The 22,437-nt window shown below is 41.9% G+C and overlaps 1 protein-coding gene across 2 annotated transcripts in view; it reads right to left on the reverse strand.

The window, feature by feature from the left end:
- The window catches only part of LOC134337650 (vesicle-associated membrane protein 3-like), a 36,636-nt gene that overhangs the window by 9,818 nt on the left and 4,381 nt on the right, over window positions 1-22,437 (reverse strand). The window contains exon 1 of one of the 2 annotated variants that reach the window (XM_063032840.1): window positions 9,819-10,080. The exons of the other annotated variant lie outside the window; for it this stretch is intronic. Within the exon in view, the coding sequence (XP_062888910.1) occupies window positions 9,819-9,820 (2 nt within the window). The 5' untranslated portion in view covers window positions 9,821-10,080. Of the gene's footprint in view, window positions 1-9,818; window positions 10,081-22,437 lie in introns of those variants that run through there. 2 annotated transcript variants of the gene reach the window in all.

The following is a 22,437-nucleotide window of genomic DNA, read 5'->3' on the forward strand; positions in this document are numbered from 1 at the left end:
TTGTTCCAAATTAGTGAAAAAAAAGTTGCAACGCATCAACTCGAGTGCTTCTTGTATCCGTAGAATTTAAATGAAAGTGACCGCATCCACGCAAAAGCTTTGGCCATCTTGAACTTAAATGGCAACCTTTCTGCACAAGGTAAAAAACTGGACCAGAAACTATTTCTTGTGAAATGTCCCCATAAGCTGGAAGATCACAAGACAAAGGAGCAGAAGTAGGCCATTCGGCCCATTGAGTCTGCTCCGCAGCTCCCCCATGAGCTAAACTATTCACCCATCTAGTTCCAGTTTCCGGCTTTTTCCCCATATCCCTTGATACCCTGACTAATTCGATACCTGTCAATCTCCTCCTTAAGCACCCTCAATGATCGGGCCTCCACAGCTGTATGTGGAAACGAATTCCATAAATCCACGACCCTCTGGCTAAAAAAATTTCTCCTCATCTCTGTTTTAACTGGGTACCCTCTAATTCTAAGACTATGGCCTCTTGTCCTGGACTCACCCACCAAGGGAAACAACCTTTCCACATCTACTCTGTCGAACCCTTTATGTGTCATGTTATTCAAACTCTTGCTTCATATTACAGCTCAGGGCATTGAAGTTTGGGGTTCAATTCCTGTGCTATCTATAAGGAGTTAGTACATTCTCCCCATGACTATGTGGGTTTCCTCTGGGTGCTCTGGTTTCCTCCTGTACTCTTTAGACTGTAGGAGGAAACTAGTAGGGTAATTGATCACTAAATTGTCCTGCAATTAGGCTAGTGTTAAATAGATGGGTTGCTGAGTGATAGCTTGTTGGGCTGGATTAAATAAATTTAAAGGTTCTAAACACAAGTTGGGAACATTTTACAAATGCTTTTATTAAATCAAAAAGCTTCAACTGGCACAATCCACTTATTATCTTACCATAAAGTATACTAAGAAATGTAGAAAAACTAAAAATAATTTCGGCTGACTCTGCACAATAGCTTAAGGATTTGACTTCTAGGAGGTCAGTACCTCCTAGCAGAGAATTGCTGTGCAATAATTTTACACTCGCTGGGCCTTTGCTCTGTACTAACATCCTTTGAACAAGAATGGGCATTCCTTCGTTGTTGTTTGTGGGAATACAAGATGCCTAAAACAGTTTCCATTGACAACAAAAGTGCATAGCCAACGGCATCAGGGGAAACAATATTTTGATGTCTGTACATTTAACAATTATAATTGGATCAGCAATAAACTCAGGATTCAGACAGGAAAGGTTTGGTCAGTTGTTTTCTCACAAGCGGTTGGTTATGGAAATCAATGAATAAAAACCTACAGGGAACAGATCACCTTGAGGGAAATAAATTTAAGGCAATCATGAGGGTGTTTCCCCAAAGGCATCTATTACACACCATTAATACTACCAGCAGATGGAGCTTGGAGAGAAAGTGGTACCATATCCCTTACTACTGTTGTCTGATTTATTAAGAGCACAGATTAAATCTGGAAGAAGGAAAGCAAAATGCTGACATCTGCTTTTAAGTGCATGTCAATTTAAGCAAAGAACAGCCTTAAAATGCTCAGTTCTGAATTAACCACTTAAAAGTTCTAGGCAAACTTTTATGCAACAACTGTTGAGATGATTAGAAAACAGTCATGAATAAATTACTGATGTCGTCAGTAAAGGAAATCATGTTCAGTGTTCGAATCCAGAAACAATGAACCTCCTCATTCATTTGGTGATCCTGCTTTTTGGAGTCAGTCTCCAATGTCTCCTGCTCTCACATCAGCACGGCTTATTCAAGAGGGAAAATGTTGCATTTAGTCAATATTTAAGAATGATGCCTTGACAGAAGACTCAAATGAAATACAAATTCAAGACACATAACAAGGCTGTACAGAGTTCTACAAGATCCTCAAAAAAAAATCTACTGGACACTAATTCCCATCACTATCCTGCAGCATGTCACCAATGCCAGCCAGAATTTACCCAAACCTCACTAGTCTTTTCAGAAAAAAGTCATCTCAAAACCCTGCAGTCCAAGTGATTGCAAAAGCTGCTCCCCCACCATGTCATTAGGCAGAATGCCAGGAGTTTTGCTTCATCACAGGATGCCCACATTAGGATGTTAAGCAGCTTGGGGATGTTAGATAGCACAGAGTTCCAACATATGGTGATAGAATATTCTAGTCAAAGGTGGTGACAAATCAGCATATTGGAGGGAGATTGAAAATCTGGTCGAATCATGACAAAGCAACAACTCACTCGATGTCAGCAAAACCAGAGAGCTTATTTTTGACTACAGGAGAAAACCAGAGATCCATGAGCCAGTCCTCATCAGGAAATTGGAGTTCAAATGAATTCCTTGATGTTATCATTTCAGGGGATGTCCTGGGACCAGCACATAAACGCCACTATAAAAGGAGGTACGGCAACACCTCTACTTCCTTATAAGTTTGCGTCAGGTCAGCCCGCCATCTAAAATTTTGTCCAACTTCTATAGATGCACAGTGGAGAGTATACTGACTGCATCAGTCTGGTACAGAAACACTCATGAATGGAGTGCCACAAATGGAATATCCTATAGAAAGTAGAGGATATGGCCCTCACAGGGAAATCCCTCCCTACCATTGAGCACTTCTACAAGGAGTGCTGCCAAAGGAAAGCAGCATCAAGGGCCTTCACCATCCAGGCCATGCTCTCTTCTTGCTGATGCCACTGGGAAGGAAGTGCAGGAGCCCAAGGTCTCTCAACCACCAGGTTCAGGAAGTCATTACCCTTCAACCAGACTCCTGAACAAGCAAGGATAACTGCACTCATCTTAACACTAAACAGGTTCCATATCCGATGGACTCACTTTCAAGGAACCTATAATTTATGTTCTCAATTTTTTTTTTGTATTTGTATAACTTGTCTTTTACACAATGGTTGGTTGTCAATCTTTGTGTGTAGTTTTTCAGTTCCATTTTATTTATATCCACTATGAATGCCCATAAGAAAATGAATCTCAGGGTAGCATATAGCACTTTGATATAATTTGACTTTGAAAATGTGTATATTTGTACTCAAATCTTGCTGCAGGACCGGGGGAACAACATTAAATGCAAAGACTAACAAACTGACCAGGAGCTTCCTACTCAAATCATAAACTTAAAAATAATCATCTTCCTTTATATGTCAAACAAAATTAGATTAGAGAGAAGAGATGGGATCTTCTAATACACCTATAAATGAAAAAAATCTAATTGGTTGCATCTTTCCCACAACTTGACTTTGCAAACATCTTCACAATATTTGCCAGATCTTTAATACAATTCAAAGAAAATTCTGTGTGCTGATTTTACAAGATATGCAACAAAGTGCAAGGTCAAATTGGAAACAAGCAGAATAAATGTCTGTTCTAATGCCCAGACATCAGAATATGCTGCCCTGGTGCCTCTGAATAATAAAATGGAACTCCCAGCTTAAAAATACTCTAAAATACTACCTGCAAAGAGTTCAATAGAACTTTTTTCCCCAGCTTTGGGGGTGGGGGGGTGTGTGAAGAAACTGGATCCAAATCCTTACTACTCAGCACTTCCTTGTTAGTGAAAAAAATAGGCCAACTGATTTATTACATCTCACTCCTAATCACAAGCTTTTTAAGGCAATTGCATCATGAAGCCCAATTCTAGCTGAAAATTATTCTAAAACTGTCCATGCACAAGCAGGAAAAAAAACCTTACTGCAGCATGTCCCAACAAGCCATACAACTTGAAAACAAGTCATAGATAAAACTGTCCTCCAAGACGAGAAAATACAAGATTAACAATTCAAGCAAGGTGTGGACAATAGAGGTGATGGGACAGAATTTACTGTATTGTCTAAAGGTACTATCTTTCTGACAGATATACACCCTTCAGCTCGATTAGTTCCAATATTACATTCAAAAGGCAAGAGTGCTGTGTCTAGAGCAGCAATTATTACAAAACAGGCTTATTATCATATCACTGCTGCTTTTCTGAGGGGGGGCCTTTTTTATAAATTAGCTTTGCATTACTAAAAAAGTGCAAATATTGTAAAAGTACTGTAGTAAGCTTCCTGAAATTCTGCAGTTGTAATTGGTGCATCAGAATAAAGTCTTCAATATACTTCTACTATAGGACCAAGAATGATGAAAAAGTCAGAGTAGATGCAAAGCACTCTTAACCGCATACTCAAATGAGTAGGCAGGCAATTTGGGACGCCAATTTTCAGTCATAACCAACAGAAGATTTTTATAATGTCTTTAGAGATGGAGAGGGTGTGGTACATTATTCCCAAATGATATTACATACAAAGTATGGAATCTTTTTTTTCCATCTTCATTGGCTCCAACATGTAAACTTAGTCCACCCTGTTCAACTCAATGCAAATCAAGACAACAGTGTTACCCTGGAGATCTGCAAAACACTGGTATTTTAACTCATGCCAAATTTACTTCTCACGAACTAGAATCTTGGTCAGGCACATTTCAAGACCAAGGAGCTAATTATTGGAGTTCAGGAAGAGGAAACCAGAAATCCATGAACCATTCAGAGGATCAGAGGTGGAGAGGGTCAGTAACTTTAAATTCCTGTGTTTATCGTTTTGGAGGACCTGCCCTGAGCCCAGTGAACAAGTGCAGTTACGAAGAAAGCACAGCAGCACCTCTATTTCCTTTGAAGTTTGCAAAGATTCTGCATGACATCTACAACTTTGACAAACTTCTGTACATGTCTGGAAAAATCCTACAAAAAGCAGTGGATATGGCATCTAAGAGTGAAATAACTGCTAAATTTCACACAAACACACAGCCCTGGTATCTGGGAATCCCCTTCTCTGCCAGCTATTCATTGAGCTAAATCTATGCTGGCTACAACACTCGAATAAATTGACCATCGCAGAAGAGGTTTACCAGGATGCTGCCTGGGTTAGAGGGCATGTACCGCAACAAGATACAGGACAAACATGGGTTGTTCTCTCTAGAGCAGCAGAGGCTGAAGTGAGATCTGATGGAGATTATGAGAGGCACAGACAGACAGCATCATTTTCCCAGGGTTGAAAAGTCTAACATTAGAGGGCATGCATTTAAGGTGAGAGGAGAAATTCAAAGGAGGTGAGAAGGGCAAGATAAAAAAGAGTGGAGGGTGCCCAGAATGCACCGCTTGGGGAGTTGGTAGAGCAGATACATTAGGGACTTTTAAGAGACATTTAGGTAGGACAGGAATGTGAGGGAAATGGAAGGATACGGGCATTGTGCAGACAGAAGGGATAGTTTAATTTGATTACAAATTTAATTGGTTCGGTTAGGGCCTGTTCCTGTGTTGTACTGTTCCATGTTCTATGTTTTATCTGGAGAAATATTTAGTGGTCTCAGGGAAGGAACAGCTAAAGCTATACACCCATTGATCCAAGAGCAAGCTTCCTGTGCAGAGACAGATAATGTTATCCAGAAGCTTTAAATCCATTGCTGAAAAACACGCATGCTGCCTCTCCAGGCTAACACCCATTTTCCTCCATCTCAGCAGGTCAGAATAATAATCGGAAACAAGCAAACTTCAGATCATGCAAGTCAGCCGTTCACAAAGATAACTGCCTTCCTATGAAATCATTCCACGTGGTAAAGTGCTCATTGTTTCAGAGGAACAGAAGCAGGATTTATCAAGTGTTAATCACAAGTCTTGTTCAGGTTTAGTTCTAAAATTTGTGGTCTGGACATCTCAAGACAATTCCCAACCCTTTACTCTTCACTGGCAGTTTTCCCTTCAGATTCTTTAGTTCTAATCTTGGATATTCTTCAATTACCTCTTCCCAAAACATCTCTGGTCAAATATCCCAATCTCTCTTCACCTGGTTCAAGTAGTGAATTATTCGATGCGGTTACAATGCTGCTGCACCAAAATTCATTCAAATACAAGTACCACTGCATCAAGTACACCACATGCCTGGCCACAAACAACAAAATCCGACAAAAGTCAACATATTTCAAATGCTTCAAAGTTGCTGGTGAACGCAGCAGGCCAGGCAGCATCTGTAGGAAGAGGTACAGTCGACGTTTCAGGCCGAGACCCTTCATCAGGACTAACTGAAGGAAGAGCGAGTAAGGGATTTGTAAGTTGGAGGGGGAGGGGGAGATCCAAAATGATAGGAGAAGACAGGAGGGGGAGGGATAGAGCCGAGAGCTGGACAGGTGATAGGCAAAAGGGGATACGAGAGGATCATGGGACAGGAGGTCCGGGAAGAAAGACAAGGGGGGGGGTGACCCAGAGGATGAGCAAGAGGTATATTCAGAGGGACAGGGAGAAAAAGGAGAGTGAGAGAAAGAATGTGTGCATAAAAATGAGTAACAGATGGGGTACGAGGGGGAGGTGGGGCCTTAGCGGAAGTTAGAGAAGTCAATGTTCATGCCATCAGGTTGGAGGCTACCCAGACGGAATATAAGGTGTTGTTCCTCCAACCTGAGTGTGGCTTCATCTTTACAGTAGAGGAGGCCGTGGATAGACATGTCAGAATGGGAATGGGATGTGGAATTAAAATGTGTGGCCACTGGGAGATCCTGCTTTCTCTGGCGGACAGAGCGTAGATGTTCAGCAAAGCGGTCTCCCAGTCTGCGTCGGGTCTCACCAATATATAAAAGGCCACATCGGGAGCACCGGACGCAGTATATCACCCCAGTCGACTCACAGGTGAAGTGATGCCTCACCTGGAAGGACTGTTTGGGGCGGATGGACAAGGGAGTTGTGTAGGGAGCGATCCCGTAACTTCCGCCACCTCCAACGGGATCCACCACTAAGCACATCTTTCCCTCCCCCCCCTGCATTCCGCAGGGATCGCTCCCGACACAACTCCCTTGTCCATTCGTCCCCCCCATCCCTCCCCACTGATCTCCCTCCTGGCACTTATCCGTGTAAGCGGAACAAGTGCTACACATGCCCTTACACTTCCTCCCTTACCACCATTCAGGGCCCCAAACAGTCCTTCCAGGTGAGGCATCACTTCACCTGTGAGTCGACTGGGGTGATATACTGCGTCCGGTGCTCCCGATGTGGCCTTTTATATATTGGTGAGACCCGACGCAGACTAGGAGACCGCTTTGCTGAACATCTACGCTCTGTCCGCCAGAGAAAGCAGGATCTCCCAGTGGCCACACATTTTAATTCCACATCCCATTCCCATTCTGACATGTCTATCCACGGCCTCCTCTACTGTAAAGATGAAGCCACACTCAGGTTGGAGGAACAACACCTTATATTCCGTCTGGGTAGCCTCCAACCTGATGGCATGAACATTGACTTCTCTAACTTCCGCTAAGGCCCCACCTCCCCCTCGTACCCCATCTGTTACTCATTTTTATGCACACATTCTTTCTCTCACTCTCCTTTTTCTCCCTCTGTCCCTCTGAATATACCTCTTGCCCATCCTCTGGGTCACCCCCACCTTGTCTTTCTTCCCGGACCTCCTGTCCCATGATCCTCTCGTATCCTCTTTTGCCTATCACCTGTCCAGCTCTCGGCTCTATCCCTCCCCCTCCTGTCTTCTCCTATCATTTTGGATCTCCCCCTCCAACTTTCAAATCCCTTACTCACTCTTCCTTCAGTTAGTCCTGACGAAGGGTCTCAGCCTGAAACGTCGACTGCACCTCTTCCTATAGATGCTGCTTGGCCTGCTGCGTTCACCAGCAACTTTGATGTATGTTGCTTGAATTTCCAGCATCTGCAGAATTCCTGTTGTTTGCGTTTATATTTCAAATGCTGATGACAACAGCACATGATTTTAATCACTTTCCTGGCTTTAGTAGCTGTAAGGCATGCGACTCCAGACAATTACTGTATTTTAATAAAACCACTGAACAGTTTAGGCAAATTTAACGAAGCCCAGTAGGGAAATTAACCCACCCCAGCTTTTTTCTTTTAAGGATTTGACATCCCCAGAGGGGTTGTGACAGACCCTAAAGGCTCACGTTGATTTAACAAGTTCAAACATGGGAAGATGACTACCTATTGGGGATAAAAACAGTCAATGAGCAAGCTTCTGTTTGGCCAATATGGGTGAAGGCAGAGATTGAGCGGAGTGCATGGAAGCTTGATTGCGACCAGCACACAAACTGATTTGCCTAATGCAAATAAATTCACAGCAATTCTGGGAAATCCCTTGTTAGATCACTGTAGCCATCAATTGGCAATATCTTTGCTTCCCAAAAACAATTTAATTCAAGCCCCAAATGAAAGAGACAAAGCCCAAATAGTCCAAATTAAGCCGCCAGATGGCTCAGTCACTAGATGCAAACAACCAACTAGTTGCAAATCAAAATTGACATCAAATATTTCATTATGAACAGCACATATAAATCCAAGGAATGTTTTAGCCAGAGGGTGGTGAATCTGTAGAATTCAGTCATAGATGGCTGTAGCAGCTATGTTAGTGGGTACCTTTAAAGCGGACATTGCTAGGTTCTTGATCAATAAGGTTGAAGGCAGGAGAATGGTTTGAACCAAAAAATTGTCATAGACATGATTGAAAAAACACAGCAGATTCAATGAGCTGAATGACCCAATTCGGCTCCTATATCTTTTTGGTTTTATGCAATTATGCCAATCTGAAAGCCATCAAACCAAACTAAATACTTAAAAAATCATTTTACATACATTTTAAAATGATAATTTGCTCATGGAAATGACAATAGATCTATTGACTTTACTCCAATGCATTTTTACTTAATTACATTTAAAATTCTTACACAGTATGGTGGAAATTGGACTCCAGCAAATTTAGACCAAGTTTTGGATTACTAGTGCAGTAAATTTCTTCCACTCTATTTGCAACACACACTCAATATGAAGTATTAGCTTTAAGAATAGGAAGGGCAGAGTAAGGAAATATATTTTGACATTCAGACCACAACTCCTCAAACAGGTGGTCAGAATATTTGAATAAAGAAATGTGTCACAAGAGTTTGAGCTTTATATCAGATTGATCACAACACTTTTCTTCAATATTATTTTACATTTTCCATCATGCCATTCATAATATGATCATGGTCTTATAATATTTCAAGTGAGTTCAGCAGAACGCTACCCTACTTTGTAAACCCCATCTTCACTGGGTCAGGTTACACAAATTTAAAGAAAAGCACGTTTAGATTGAGTCTAATCCTAAAAGTTCCTCAGAGTAAAAAGAAACACACTAACTTTCCTTCAAATAAAAATGTATGAAGTAGTATTTGATCTCCATCAAACCTCCTCGTTTTCAATTAAGTGTAACGTTGTTTTGATACGTTTTTCTTTGGTTATCCGTGATTGAAAGCAGCAACCAATGAATCTTCCGGGGGAAAAAAGCGGTTTTAATTTTTCCGAAATAGTGAGCAACATGAAATTACAAAAAAAGGACACAGCATTTCCGAAAGTGATTCCACCACGCCCGCCCCTCTAACCCACAAAATTATGCCAGGAAGGAAATCTAGATTGCGAAGTCGCGAACGGTTATAACTGCAGCATAAAGTAAAAACTCAAACCAAACGCGAGCACTTGAAACACAAGTTGAGAATTACTCTCTTCCTTTAAAACGCCCACCAAATGAAGGTCTTAAAGTTTGTTGCTAAACTTCGACAAAAGCTCGGAGCGAGGTTTCCGGATTCTGAAACTAAACAAACCTCACCCTGCGGCCTTGCCTCAGCACAAGCCTGCGAATTCACCTCGAAACCGGAGAGCACGGACGCCTCCGGCCGGGGCCCCGCCGCAAAACGGGGCCGATCCAGAAATAGTGGGAAGAAAGTGTGGGGGAAAAAAACAGAAAAAATTATACAAAAAGTAGAGTCCCCAAAGAAGCACAAGCTGAAAAACTTAAGCACTTACATGTTTTTTAAACAATGGAGTGTCGACGCAAGAGTTGGGAGTTGGGTGTTGTCAGCTCAGCTGGTCGGAAACGTCACGGGCACCCAGCACAGGCTGCACTTCCCTCTCACCAGCACTGAGCCGATTGCATCGGATGCTTCTGATTAATATGCGTGCAAGGGAGGGAATAAGTAACTTGTCACAATTGGAAGAGGGGAGAAACGATTTGGATAAGTAGTTGTGTTGTTAAAATGCAGTGATGAGGGGAAATAGGGTTTTGCTCTTGCTGAAAACTAATCGAAAATGCTGTAAACGTTCAACAGGTCAGGGAGTATTTCTGGGAAATAAAAGCAACTGACGTTTCGAGTTAAAGAACCCTGATCAGAACTTGGTTCTTATTTCAGATTAACGCCGTCTGCAGATTTTTGCTTTAGAATTCCTCTTACTTACAGTTCTCATGGACTTGATGCACCAACTCTGTGGGACAATAGTATATGCAGTATATAAATAAATAAACGGCCAGTTTAAATGGTTTTGGCATGGACTAGATGGGCTGAAGGGCCTGTTTCTGTGCTCTACTTCTCTAAGACTATCTCTCTTTGTAGTCGATGCTGAAATTATTTAAACCACCTACACCCATCAACCTGCACAGGGACCATAACCCTTCATACCCATACTATCCATGTACCTATTCAAACTTCTCTTAAATGGTGAAATCAAGCTTGCAAGCACCACTTGTGCTGGCAGCTCATTCCACACTCTTACGACCCTCTGAGTAGAGAAGTTTCCCCTCATGTTCCCCTTAAACTTCTTACCTTTCACCCTTAACCCATGATGTCTGGTTGTAGTCCCACCCAACCTCAGTAGAAAATGCCTGCTTGCATTTACCCTATCTATACCCCTCATAATTTTGTATACCTCTCTAAAATCTCTCAACCTTCTATGCTGTAAAGAATACATTCCCAACCTATTCAATCTTTCCTTATAACTCAGGTCCTCCAGACCCAGCAACATCCTTGTAAATTTTCTCTGCACTCTTTCAACCTTGTTTACATCTTTCCTGTAGGTAGGTGATCAAAACAGCACACGGTACTCAAATTACACTTCACCAATGTCTTATACAACTTCAACATAACATCCCATCTCCTGTACTCAATACATTGATTTATGAAGGCCAATATGCCAAAAGCTTTCTTTATGACCCTATCTATCTATCCGTGATGCCACTTTCAATGAATTATGTACCTATATTCCTGGATTCCTCTGTTCTAACACACTCCTCGGTGCTCTACTGTTCACTGTGCAAGATCTACCTTGGTTAGTCCTACTGAAGTGCAAAGCCATGTTCTTGTCTGCATTAAATTCCATCTGCCATTTTCAGCCCATTTTTCCAGCTGATGCAGATCCCTCTGCAAGCCATAACACCCTTCCTCACTGTCCACTAATCTCCTCACCTTGGTTTCATCTGCCAATTTGCTGATCCAGTTAACTACATTATCATCCAGATCATTGATATAGATGACAAGCAACAAAAGACTGAGCACTGATCCCTGCAGCACACCACTGCGAAAGGCAACCCTCTGCTGCCACTCTCTGGCTTCTGCCATAAAGCCAATGTCCAATCCAATTTACTACCTCATGCTGAAAGCTGAGAGACTGAACCTTCTTGACCAGCCTCCCATGCAGGACCTTGTCAAAGGCCTTACTAAAGTCCATGAAGACAACATCCACTGCCTTGCCTTTGCCCACTTTCCTGGTAACTTCCTCGAAAAACTCTGTAAGATTGGTTAGACATGACCGATATCCACAAAGCCATGCAGACTATCCTTAATCAGCCCATGTCTATCCAATGACTTTCCCACAACTAGTGTCAGAGTCACTGGCCTATAATTTCCTGGTTTATGTTTAGAGCCTTTTTTAAACAGTGGAACAACATTGGCTATCCTCCAATCCTTTGGTATTTCCCCTGTCTCCAAGGATGATATAAATATCTCTGCTAAGGCCCCAGCAACTTCTGCACTTGTTTCCTGTAGGGTCTGAGGGGACACATTGTCAGGCCCTGGGGATTTATCCACACTGGTTTGCCTCAGGGCAGCAAACAGCTCCTGCTCTGCAATCTGAAGTTCATGTCACTTTGTTTCACTTCGACAGACTGTGTCTGTCTCCTGAGTAAATACAGATGCAAAGAATCCACTTAAGATCTTCCTCATCTTTTTTGGCTCCACACGTGGATTACCATTCTGGTGTTCCAGAGGACCAGTTTTGTCCCTTGCATTCCTTTTGTTCTTAACATATCTGTAGAATCTCTTAGGATTCTCCTTCACCTTATCTGCTAGAGTAACTGCATAGGTTCTTCTAGCTTTCCTGATTTCTTTCTTAAGTGTTCTCTTGCATTTCTTATACTCCATCAGCACCTCATTTGTTCCTATCTGCCTATATCTGCTATGCATCTCCTTTTTGCTCTTAACCAGGCCCTCAATATCTCTTGAAAATCGAGATTCCCGACACTTGTTATCTTTACCTTTTATTTTGACAGGCACATACAAGCTTTGTACTCTCGAAATTTCATTTTTGAAGGCCTCCCACTTACCAAGTACACATTTGACAGAAAACAGCCTGTCCCAATCCACACTTGCCAGATAATTTCTGATACCACATATACACACTTACACAAAGCAAGCTAGTCCATTCTTTCTCCCTTTGGGCACAAGACCATCTCCAAAGGAACAAAACATCTTAGCAAGTTTTCAAGCAGGAGTTACAACTTAAGAGAGCTAAAAGAGAACTTTTTTTTTGTTTCAATATTCACTCACAAATTCTGAGCATTTACTGACAACATTTGATTGGTGATCCCCAACTATTTTTGAAATGTGCCAGTTCAGAGTTAGTCATTTTGATTCTTTCTCACTGAGCCGAAAATAATTTATGTGCTAAGCAGTTGGAAGTAGGATAACCCATACTGGAATAATATTGTTCCCATTCCTTAGCACCAGGTGGAACTTCAACCCCAGAACAGAACACTGAACACTACTGCACAGTACACTTCAGACCCTTTGGCCCACTATATTGTGCCAACTGTTAAACCTACTGGAAGATCAATTGAACCCATCTCTTCCACATAGCTCTCCATTTTTCTTTCAACCATGTGTCCATCTAAGACCCTTAAACACCTCTAATGTATCTGTCTCTACCACCACTTCTGATAGTGCGTTCCATGCACTGACCAGTTTCTGTGTAAAGAAAATGTACTTCAGACATCTCCAGTCAACTGTCCTCCAACAACCTTAAAAGCACATCCTTTCGCATTCGCCACTGCCACCCTGGTAAAAAGGAGCTAGCTGTCTAATCTATCCCTTTTATCATCTTATATACTTCTCATCCTCCTTTGCTCCAAAGAGAAAATCCCTAGAAGGTGCAGAACTCCTGAAAATAATGTAAACAGAAATGCAACATTCAGTATTTGTCCCCAGCATGATTTGTATCTGAAAAATGATGGTTGTTGTTTGCTAATCCTGTTTCCCCAAAACTATGCACACTGAAAAAGGTTTTCTAAGATTAAAATAGGATCTAGATCAATTTGGAAAGTGGGCAAAGGAATGCCAGATAGAATTTAACTTTGACAAAGAGATACACTTTGGGAAGTTAATCCAGGGCAGGATGTACACAGCAAATGGCAGGACCCTGTAGAGTGTTGGAGAACAGAAGGACCTTAGACTACAAGTACATAGTCCCCTGAAAGTGGCAACACAAATAGACAGGGTGATGAAGAGTGTGTTTTGAAGTAGAATTGTGTGTAATTCTGGTTGCCTAGCTATAGGAAGGATGTGATTAAACTGGAGAGGGTACAGAAAAGTTTCACAAGGATCATGCATTGACTGGGTAGCTTGTGTTATAAAGACAGAGTGGATAGCCTGGGGTTGTTTCCCCTGGAGCTTAAGAAGCTGAGGAATGACCTTATAGAGGAATATAAAATCACGACAGGCAAAGATAGGTGGTCACAGTCTTCTCCTTACAGTAGGGTGTGAGGGCACAGATTTAAGGTGAGAGGAGAAGGAGAAAGATTTAAAGGGGATTTCAGTGGCAAGTCTTTTAAATAGATAGTAGTGGGCCTATGGAATAAGCTGCCAGATGAAACAGTAAAGGTGGTAATAATTACTATGGTTAAGAGACGTTAAGAAAAAATTAAAAGGCATTTAAACAGGTACATGGATGGGAATGGCTTAGAGGGATATGGGCCACATGCAGGAAAATGGCATTAGCTCAGATAGGCACTTTGGATGGCATTGATGAGTTGGCCTAAAAGCCCTTTCTCTGTGCTCTATGATTATAAAGGATCAACACTCAAATAACTTTCTTTGCCAGGCTGCTCCATGGCACTTTGCAGCCCCACTGTGTACCCTGTATGGCCGCTCACACTTAAAAACTGACCCTTCTTGCACCTTTGATGAGTTTCCTATACTTACAACTGCCTTCCAAAGGGGTTTTGTTTACACATAATATATCTTTTGCTGGGTCAGATGGAAACGAACTATAAACATCTGAGGCATCTCAAGGCAGACACAGGGACATTCTGTAGGTAGAGGTACAGAAGAGTTCATCTCCCAAGATCTTGCCCACCCAGAATTTAGAGACTCACTCTTGAAGTTAGACTTCTGTAATAAGCAGGCAAAGGTTCAGATGGCAGTTCTCACTGACAAATGTGATTTCCTGCAATGTTAATATTATGTTCATACATGTCTGCACTACGTTGCCTATAAGGATTCAGTGTGTGTCCACTTTCAGTTTCCCAGCATAAAGATCATCCTTAGTTGCTGCTGATCTCAAAGTTCAAAGTTCGAAGTAAATGTATTATCAATGTTTCGTATGTATACTACATACATATATACAACATCAAGATTCATTTGCTTGCAGGCGTTTACAGGAAAAAAGAAATACAACAGAATTTTACGAAAAACTATACATAAACAAAGACTACACATAACCAAAAGTGCAAAATAAACTGTGCATGTAAAAATAATACTGAGAACATGAGTTGTGAAGAGTCCCTGAAATTCAGTCTATAGGTCATAGAATCAGTTCAGAGTAGTGGTGAATGAAGTTATCCAGCTCAGGAGCCTGATGGTTGAAGGGTAATAACCTGGCGGCATGGGACCCATGGCTCCTGTACCTCTTGCCCGATGGTAGTAGCAGAAAGAGGGCATGGCTTAGATGGTGGAGGTCTCTGATGATGGATGTAGCTTTCTCATGGCAGTGCTCAATGTAAATACACACAGTAGTGGGGAGGGCTTTCCCTGTGATGGACTAGGCTCTCTGTCGTCTTTTCCATTCCTTGGCATTGGTGCTTTTATATCAGGCCATGATACAACCAATTACGATGCTCTCCATTGTGCATCTATAGAAGTTGGTTGTTATGCCAAATCTACGCAAACTTCAAAGAAAGTGGAAGCACTGTTATGCCTTATTTGTGATGATGCTTACGTGCTGGTCTCTGGACGGATCCTCTGATAAGTTAATGCCAAGAAATTTAAATCTACTGACCCTCTCCACCTCCGTTCCCCTAATGAGGACTGGCTCATGGACCTCCGGGTTCTTCTTGCTGTAGTTGATAATCAGCTCTTTTGCTTCGCTGATGTTGAGTGAGAGGTTGTTGTTGTGGCACCACTCAGCCATGATTTCAATTTCCCTTCTAGCTGCCTATTCAATACCACCTATAACTTGACCAACAACAGCGGTGTTGTCATCAAAGTTAAATATGGCATTGGGGTTGCAGCCACATAACCATAAGTATAAAGTGAGTGGAGCAGGGGGTTAAGCACACAGCTCTGTGGCGCACCTGTGATGATGGCGAGGGCGTAGGAGATGCTGTTGCCAATCTGTACTAACTGGAGTCCGCAAGTGAGGAAATCGAGGATCCAGTTGCACAAGGATGTACCAAGGCCCAGTTCTTGGAGTTTAGTGATAGGTTTTGTGGGGATGATAAATGTTGAATGCTGAGCTGTAGTCAGTGAAGGCATATGGAATTTGAGGTGTTCCTGAACTGAGCGAAGAGCCAGTGAAATGGCATCGGTTGTTGATCTTCTATGACAGTAGGCAAATTGGAGTGGATCCAGGTCACTCCTCTGGCAGGAGCTGATGTTTCATGATCAACATTTTGAAGCACTTTGTCACAGTGGATGTAAGCACAATTGGACAATAGTCATTGAGGCACTAAAGTTCTTCTTGGGCACTGTATGATCGATGCCTGCTTGAAGCCAGTGGGTACTTCAGACAGTTGAAATGAAAGATAGAAGATGTACATAAACATTCCAGCCAGTTACCTAGACAGGTCTTCTTTATTTCTCCAGGTACACTGTCTGGGCCTGATGCTTTCCATGGATTCACCCTCCTGAAGGGTGCTCTCATATCAGCCTCACAGACTGAGATCACAGAGCCTTCAGGAACTGTGGGTGTTCATGAAGGCGTCTCCATGTTCTGTCAGTCAAAGTGAGCACAAAAGTTATTGAGCTCATCTGGGAGCAAAGTTTTGTTGCTATTTATGTTTTCAACTCTATCTCCATAGTTTGCTGCTCCCAGCTGTGTTAGGACAACAAGCTTCATGTAGAAAAAGAGAATACCATCTACTTTTCCTTCAGCTAATATGGATTAAGTACAGCAATGGTCCTGGTGGAAAATGACAGGAGCTAGCTGTCTAGATCATAGCTACAAAGATAAATGTTAGCATCTGTGCAACCCACAATGGATCAATACAATTGCATGCACTGAAACTGATTGAAATGTGGCCTAATGCAGGAAAACCTAAACAATATTTTTGGGTAACTTACAACAGAAGATGGAGGACTGCATGAAACTTTTGAAAACAGATTATATTGAAATATATTGCTGTTTTAACACCTTTAAAAAGAAGAAAATGACCTTCTCTAGTAGGTCAACCATTCTGTAGATCTGGAGTGATAAATAGACCAAATCACATTTCCTTCCATAAAATGATTTTAAGGATTTCTACAATAATCTCTATTACTGCTCATAATTTATGACAGATTTTTGTAATTAATATGTGCTGCGGGTACTGCGCAAAGCCATAGTCTGAATCCAGAGAATAATGATGACTGACAAACGTTACAGAGATGCCCCTGTGACACTGCCTCCAAGAATTAATCTCTAAGTGCACTGATAGGCAAACTAGTAGAGGTATTATGAGAAGTACGGTATTTTCATTGAAGAGCTATTAAAGCTCAGTTGGTTAGAGCGTGGTGATAACAACACCAGGGTTGCAGGTTCGATCCCTGTATGGGCCACTGCTTTGGGGTGCCATGGAAACCTAGAGGTTAACGTGATGCTTTTACAGTTCAGAGCATTGGAGTTTGGAGTTCAATTCAGGCACCATCTATAAGGAGTTTGTATGTTCTCCTTGTGACCGCATAGGTTTCCTCCGGGTGTTCTGATTTCCACCTACAGTTCAAAGATGTACCATTTAGTACATTAATTGGCCACTGTAAATTGTCCCATGATTAGATTAGTGTTAAATAGTGTTGCTGGGTTGTTGGGCTGGAAAGGCTTGTTCCACACAGTATCTCTAAATAAACAAATAAAATAATAGCGACAGACTATACAGTCATCCAATCAGATGATTGTGAATCTGCATGATTTCCAGTTGGTTAAAGGAACACAGACACTGAGAGGATGGGTGCATCAGGTGAACAATGATAGAAATCTATGAGGTGGTTGAGATGAAACATTCAGCATTATGTCCAAGCAGGTTTGGGAAACCTGTAAAGGATTTTGTAGGGAATATATTGGTATTTGTCAAAACCACACTGCAGGAAGATTTGAAGAATTATGACCCACATGTCTCAAATGGCATGGCTCCCAGAAGTTAGACCACTTTTGTGTCTCCAAACTAGACAAGTTAAAGAAATATTCAAGGCTTCCAGCTTTTGATCCAGGGATTTTTGTTGGTAAGTGGATTCATCTGGTTGCCTTCTGATTCTGATATTCAGCTATAATGTTTTGCCCTGTAATTAACCTTTATAGGTACAGTCACTAACAACAGGCTGATTACATGCCACAGCAGTACCACACAATATGAATGAAATAGGACGATAAAAAAATGAGGTTATCAGGAAATGCAGTTAATGTAGAGGCAAAATACTGTAAATGTTGAGAATATGAAATGAAATAAAAATCATTCAAAAAATCAGAAAAGCCAAGCCAGGTGCTTAACCTGTTCAATATTTCTAGTATTTTCTCTCTTTATTCTAAAAGAAATGTAAAAGTAAAATGCCAATGTTTACACAGATGAGCTATGTCAAGGTTGGTGCTAGAACACCACGAACTACTTTCTCAACGAAGTGATAATAAATTAATGTAATACTGTATTGCAAGAATTCAAGATGTGCGGCTGGTGAATGTTACTTGAAGTACCAAGGCAAAGAATTAATCTCTTCAGAGTAAAGATAAGTATTTTAGAATGATACAGGACTAAAGAATGAAACAACCAAGGCCTTTCAGCCCATCAAGCCCATGCCAGAGATACATGGTATTATTTTCTCATCTCCTGATGGCCGAGGAATGACTTTTGTGGTCACTGTTGTAATGTAGGAAGCAAAGCATGGGATTTATGTGCAGCAAACTCCCACAGACAGCACTAAGGTAAAAAGGCAAAGACCACTTACATTCGTTGATGGTTCAGTATTGGCTTCAGTCTGAAAGGAGTCACCTCTGATTGGGGCCAACCATAGCCAGCAAAGCCACAGAACTGCGAAAGTTTCAAGAGAGTGCACATGGGGATATCAGAAGGAGCTGATGCCCTCTCTGAATGAATATTCAGCCACCGCTCTCAATCAGGTCTCACCATTGTTGGGTAAAATTCTCCGAAGCATGGGAGTTCACTTTACACTTACCATAATTCAGTTCTTTTCCCTATATTATCACGTATTGCATTGTACTGCTGCCACAAAGACAACAAATTTTTATGACATATGACGGTGATATTAAACCGGATTCTGATCCTGGCAGTGCAATAGTGTGAAGAAATATGAAATGAGTCTGCAGTCCATTACACTTCATCCTCACAATACTAAACTGTAATCTAGCGAAATCAGATGAGGATGTTAAATAAGTCACCTCATTTAAGTTCCATGAAGACCTACATCTTCTGTTGCAAGATAGCCAGAACATTTTGTCAGGGTTTCCCACATTTTACCACGTTTTATTCAGTTTACACAAATTGAAAATTAAACTTTATGATTTTTGAACTGAGGCAATTTATATTGGACAAACCCAACAAATATGAATGAGAAGCTAATTTAGTGCAATATAACTTCATAAGATGTTATAGTGCAGAAACTTAAGTCTGCCAGGGAAATACAGACAAATGTTATTCTGCCTTGTGAGTCTCTGGAGAACTTGCTCTTCCTATGTTTACAGCAGCTTTTGTTTCTAAAATTCTGTTCATCATGTTTTCCTGACAGTAACATCTGTATCCTCAGAGGTAAACACTCAACAACATCCCAACATAACCTCAATCAACCTCTTATTAAAGGAATCAATGGGTACTTTGTGTCAGTCTTCCCTCTGAGTCAGAAGATTCCAGTCCCTTTCTGTGATAGGAACACTTTATCCAAGCAGGCACTCCCTGTGCAGAACTGCTGGAGTGCCATCTTTTAGATGAGACAATGCACTGTGGCCCCATATGCAGATACTAAAAAAATAGGAAGCTATTCATTATGCCTAATGTAACAAAATATCAATGCTTTTCTGCTATCAGTAAATTGATTATTTAATTGAGGTTGCTACAACAGATGTGAGGTTTAGGGTGTGGCCTAGATTCTGAGCATGAACAGTGTATTTTTGAGCACCTGGGACAGATTAAAATCTCCATCCCCTTTAATTCCCATTAGTCACCAATTACTATTACCAACAAACCGGCGGAGGTAGATAAGTTGGACCAAATGGCTTCATTTTGCCCCCTTGTGCCTGTGTAATCCTGGGCAGATTTGGCCATTTTATTGGGAATTTATCCATCAATGCTAAGAACAGCTTTCCCATGAAAATCAAGCAACTGATTACAGAGTAAATGTTAGTAAATGAAAGGATAGAGCTATCATGAGCTTTGATGCAAGGCACCTCTTCAGAAACACAAGAGGTTCTGCGGATGCTGGAAACCTAGAGCAAGGATTTAAGCTCGTAGAACCCAAGTGATGATGCAGCAGGTGGGGCAAGATCACATGTGGAAAATAGAACACACAAATCCAGTGGGCAGTACAAACAGATAGGTATGGAAGAATGAAAGGGCTGGTGGGCTTAATTGATAAACACACAAGATTATGCAGATGCTGTAAATCTTGAGGAACACACACAGAGTGCTGGTGGAATTTAGCAGGTCAGGCAGCATTTATGGAGCAAAATAAGCAGTTGATGTTTTGGGCTGGGACTCCATCACAGAGGTTCCCAAATTGGGGTCCATGCCACCTTGCTTAATGGTTTTGATCCATAGCATACAGAAAGGTTGGGAACTCCTGCTCTTTCAGGACTTGAAAGGAAGGGGGCAGAAGCCAGAGTAAGAAGCTGGGGGAGGAGTGAGCATGGAGGTAATAGGCGAGCCAGATGAAGGAGAAGGTGGGTGGCTGGGGGAAGGGAATGAAGTGAGAAGCTGGGAGGTGATGGGTGGAAGAAGTAAAGGGCTGAAGAAGAAAGAATCTAGTAGGAGAAGACAATGAACAGTGGAAAAAAGAGGAGAAATTAAACCTGTGATGAAAATCCTTGATGAAGGATGGTTAGGACCTAAGTGCTGGAGTATCTGAGGCACGGATCAAGACAAGGTATGGAACGAGAACTGAACACAAAACTAAATGCTAGACTATATCTCTAGTCAAGCTTACAAGTAACCACTGAGGCTCTGTCCAGATCCTCTTTAAATACTGAATTCTTGGCACCAAAACGTGATTGCCAATTAGTGGGATGGCTGTAAACCCTTAAAAGGGCCACACCAGCTGTCCATACTCCAGAGAGTTAGAGCGTCTAAACCCCGGAAGCTGGTGCAGTGGGGTGCATCTCGAAACAAAACCAAAGGAAGGTGATGGGCAGGTGAGGAGAAGGGAAGGAGAGAGAGGGTAACCAGAATGGGGAAGGGAAGAAAACAGAAGGGAGGAGGGCAGAGTGATTACCAGAAGTTAGGGAAATTGGTGATCATGCCATCAAGTTAGAGCCTAATCAGATGGAATATGAAGTCTTGTTCCTCCAACCTGAGTTTGGCCTTGTCAGTGCAGGAGGCCAGAAAAAGACATGTCAGAATACTGAAATGGGAAACCACCGGAGATCTTATCTAATGTGGCAGAAAGAGCAAAGATGCTCAATGAAGTGGTCCCCCGATCTGCAACAGGTATCACCAATGTAGAGGAGGCTGCGCTGGGAGCACAGGATACAAGATGACACCGATAGACCTGTAAGTGAGATGTTGCCTCACCTGGAAGGGCAGTTTAGGGTCCTGAATGGAGGTGAGGGAGAAGGTATAGAGGCAGATGTAGCATTTGTCCTGTTGCAGGGATAAGTATCAGGAAGGAGATTAGTGGGGAGGGATTAGTGGACAAGGGAGTCACATAAAGATCCTTTGAAAGCCAGGAAGGGGAGAAAGAGAAAAAGATAAAGATGTGCTTGATGGTAGGACCCTGTTGGAGATTGCAGAAGTTACAGAGAATGCTGTGCTGTGTACAGTGGCTCATGGGACGGTAGGTAAGGACCATAAGAAATAGAAGCAGAATGAGGTCATTCAGCCCATTTAGTCTGTTCTGCCATTCAATCATAGCTGAATTATACCCCCCCCACCACCACCACCACCAGATCAACTCCATTCTTCTGCTTCTCTCCATGACCTTTGATGCTCATACTAATCAGGAACCTATCAGCCACCACTTTAAATATATCCAGTGAGCTGTCCTCCACAGCTGTAGGTGGCAATGATTCACCATGCTCTGGTGAAAGAAATTTCTCCTCATCACTGTTCTAAAGGGACACCCTTCTATTTTGAGGCTGCACCCTCTGGTCTTAGACTCTCCACCACTGGAAACATCCGCTCCATGACTGTCCACGCTTCTTAATATTTGGTAGGTTTCAATGAAATCCCCCCCCCCCCTTCATTCTTCTAAACCCCAGTGAGCACAGGCCCTGAACGTCTTATATATTAATCCTTTCATTCTACACAAGGGGAACCCTATCCCTGTTATGATGACAGAAAGATAGGGAGAAGGCAGATGTGGATGGGGTAAGTATTGATGGTAGTAGAAGGGAAACCTGTTCTTTAAAAAAAAGGATATCTGATTTTCTGGAATGGAAAGCCTCATCCTGAGAACAGATGTGGTGGAGACAGAGGGACTGAGAGAAAAGAATAGCAGCATTTTGTTTATGAAGCCTCCACTTTAGTGCAGGACTGAGGAAATGCTACATTTTTGAAACTGTTGTCTTGCAGGTTACATAGTTCACTCGGTTTATGTTGAGCCATTTTGGTGTACAGGCAGATCACAGCAAACCCTACTCAAAAAGGAGCCTAGAAATTCTCCCCTGAAACCTGGCAAACTCCTTATCCAACACTTTGCAACAAATGTTTACATTCCTGCATGTGAAAATATGCAGGATGTAAACTGGC

Source organism: Mobula hypostoma, chromosome 25 (genome assembly GCF_963921235.1).
Source record: "Mobula hypostoma chromosome 25, sMobHyp1.1, whole genome shotgun sequence".
Classification (NCBI taxonomy): Eukaryota; Metazoa; Chordata; class Chondrichthyes; order Myliobatiformes; family Myliobatidae; genus Mobula; species Mobula hypostoma.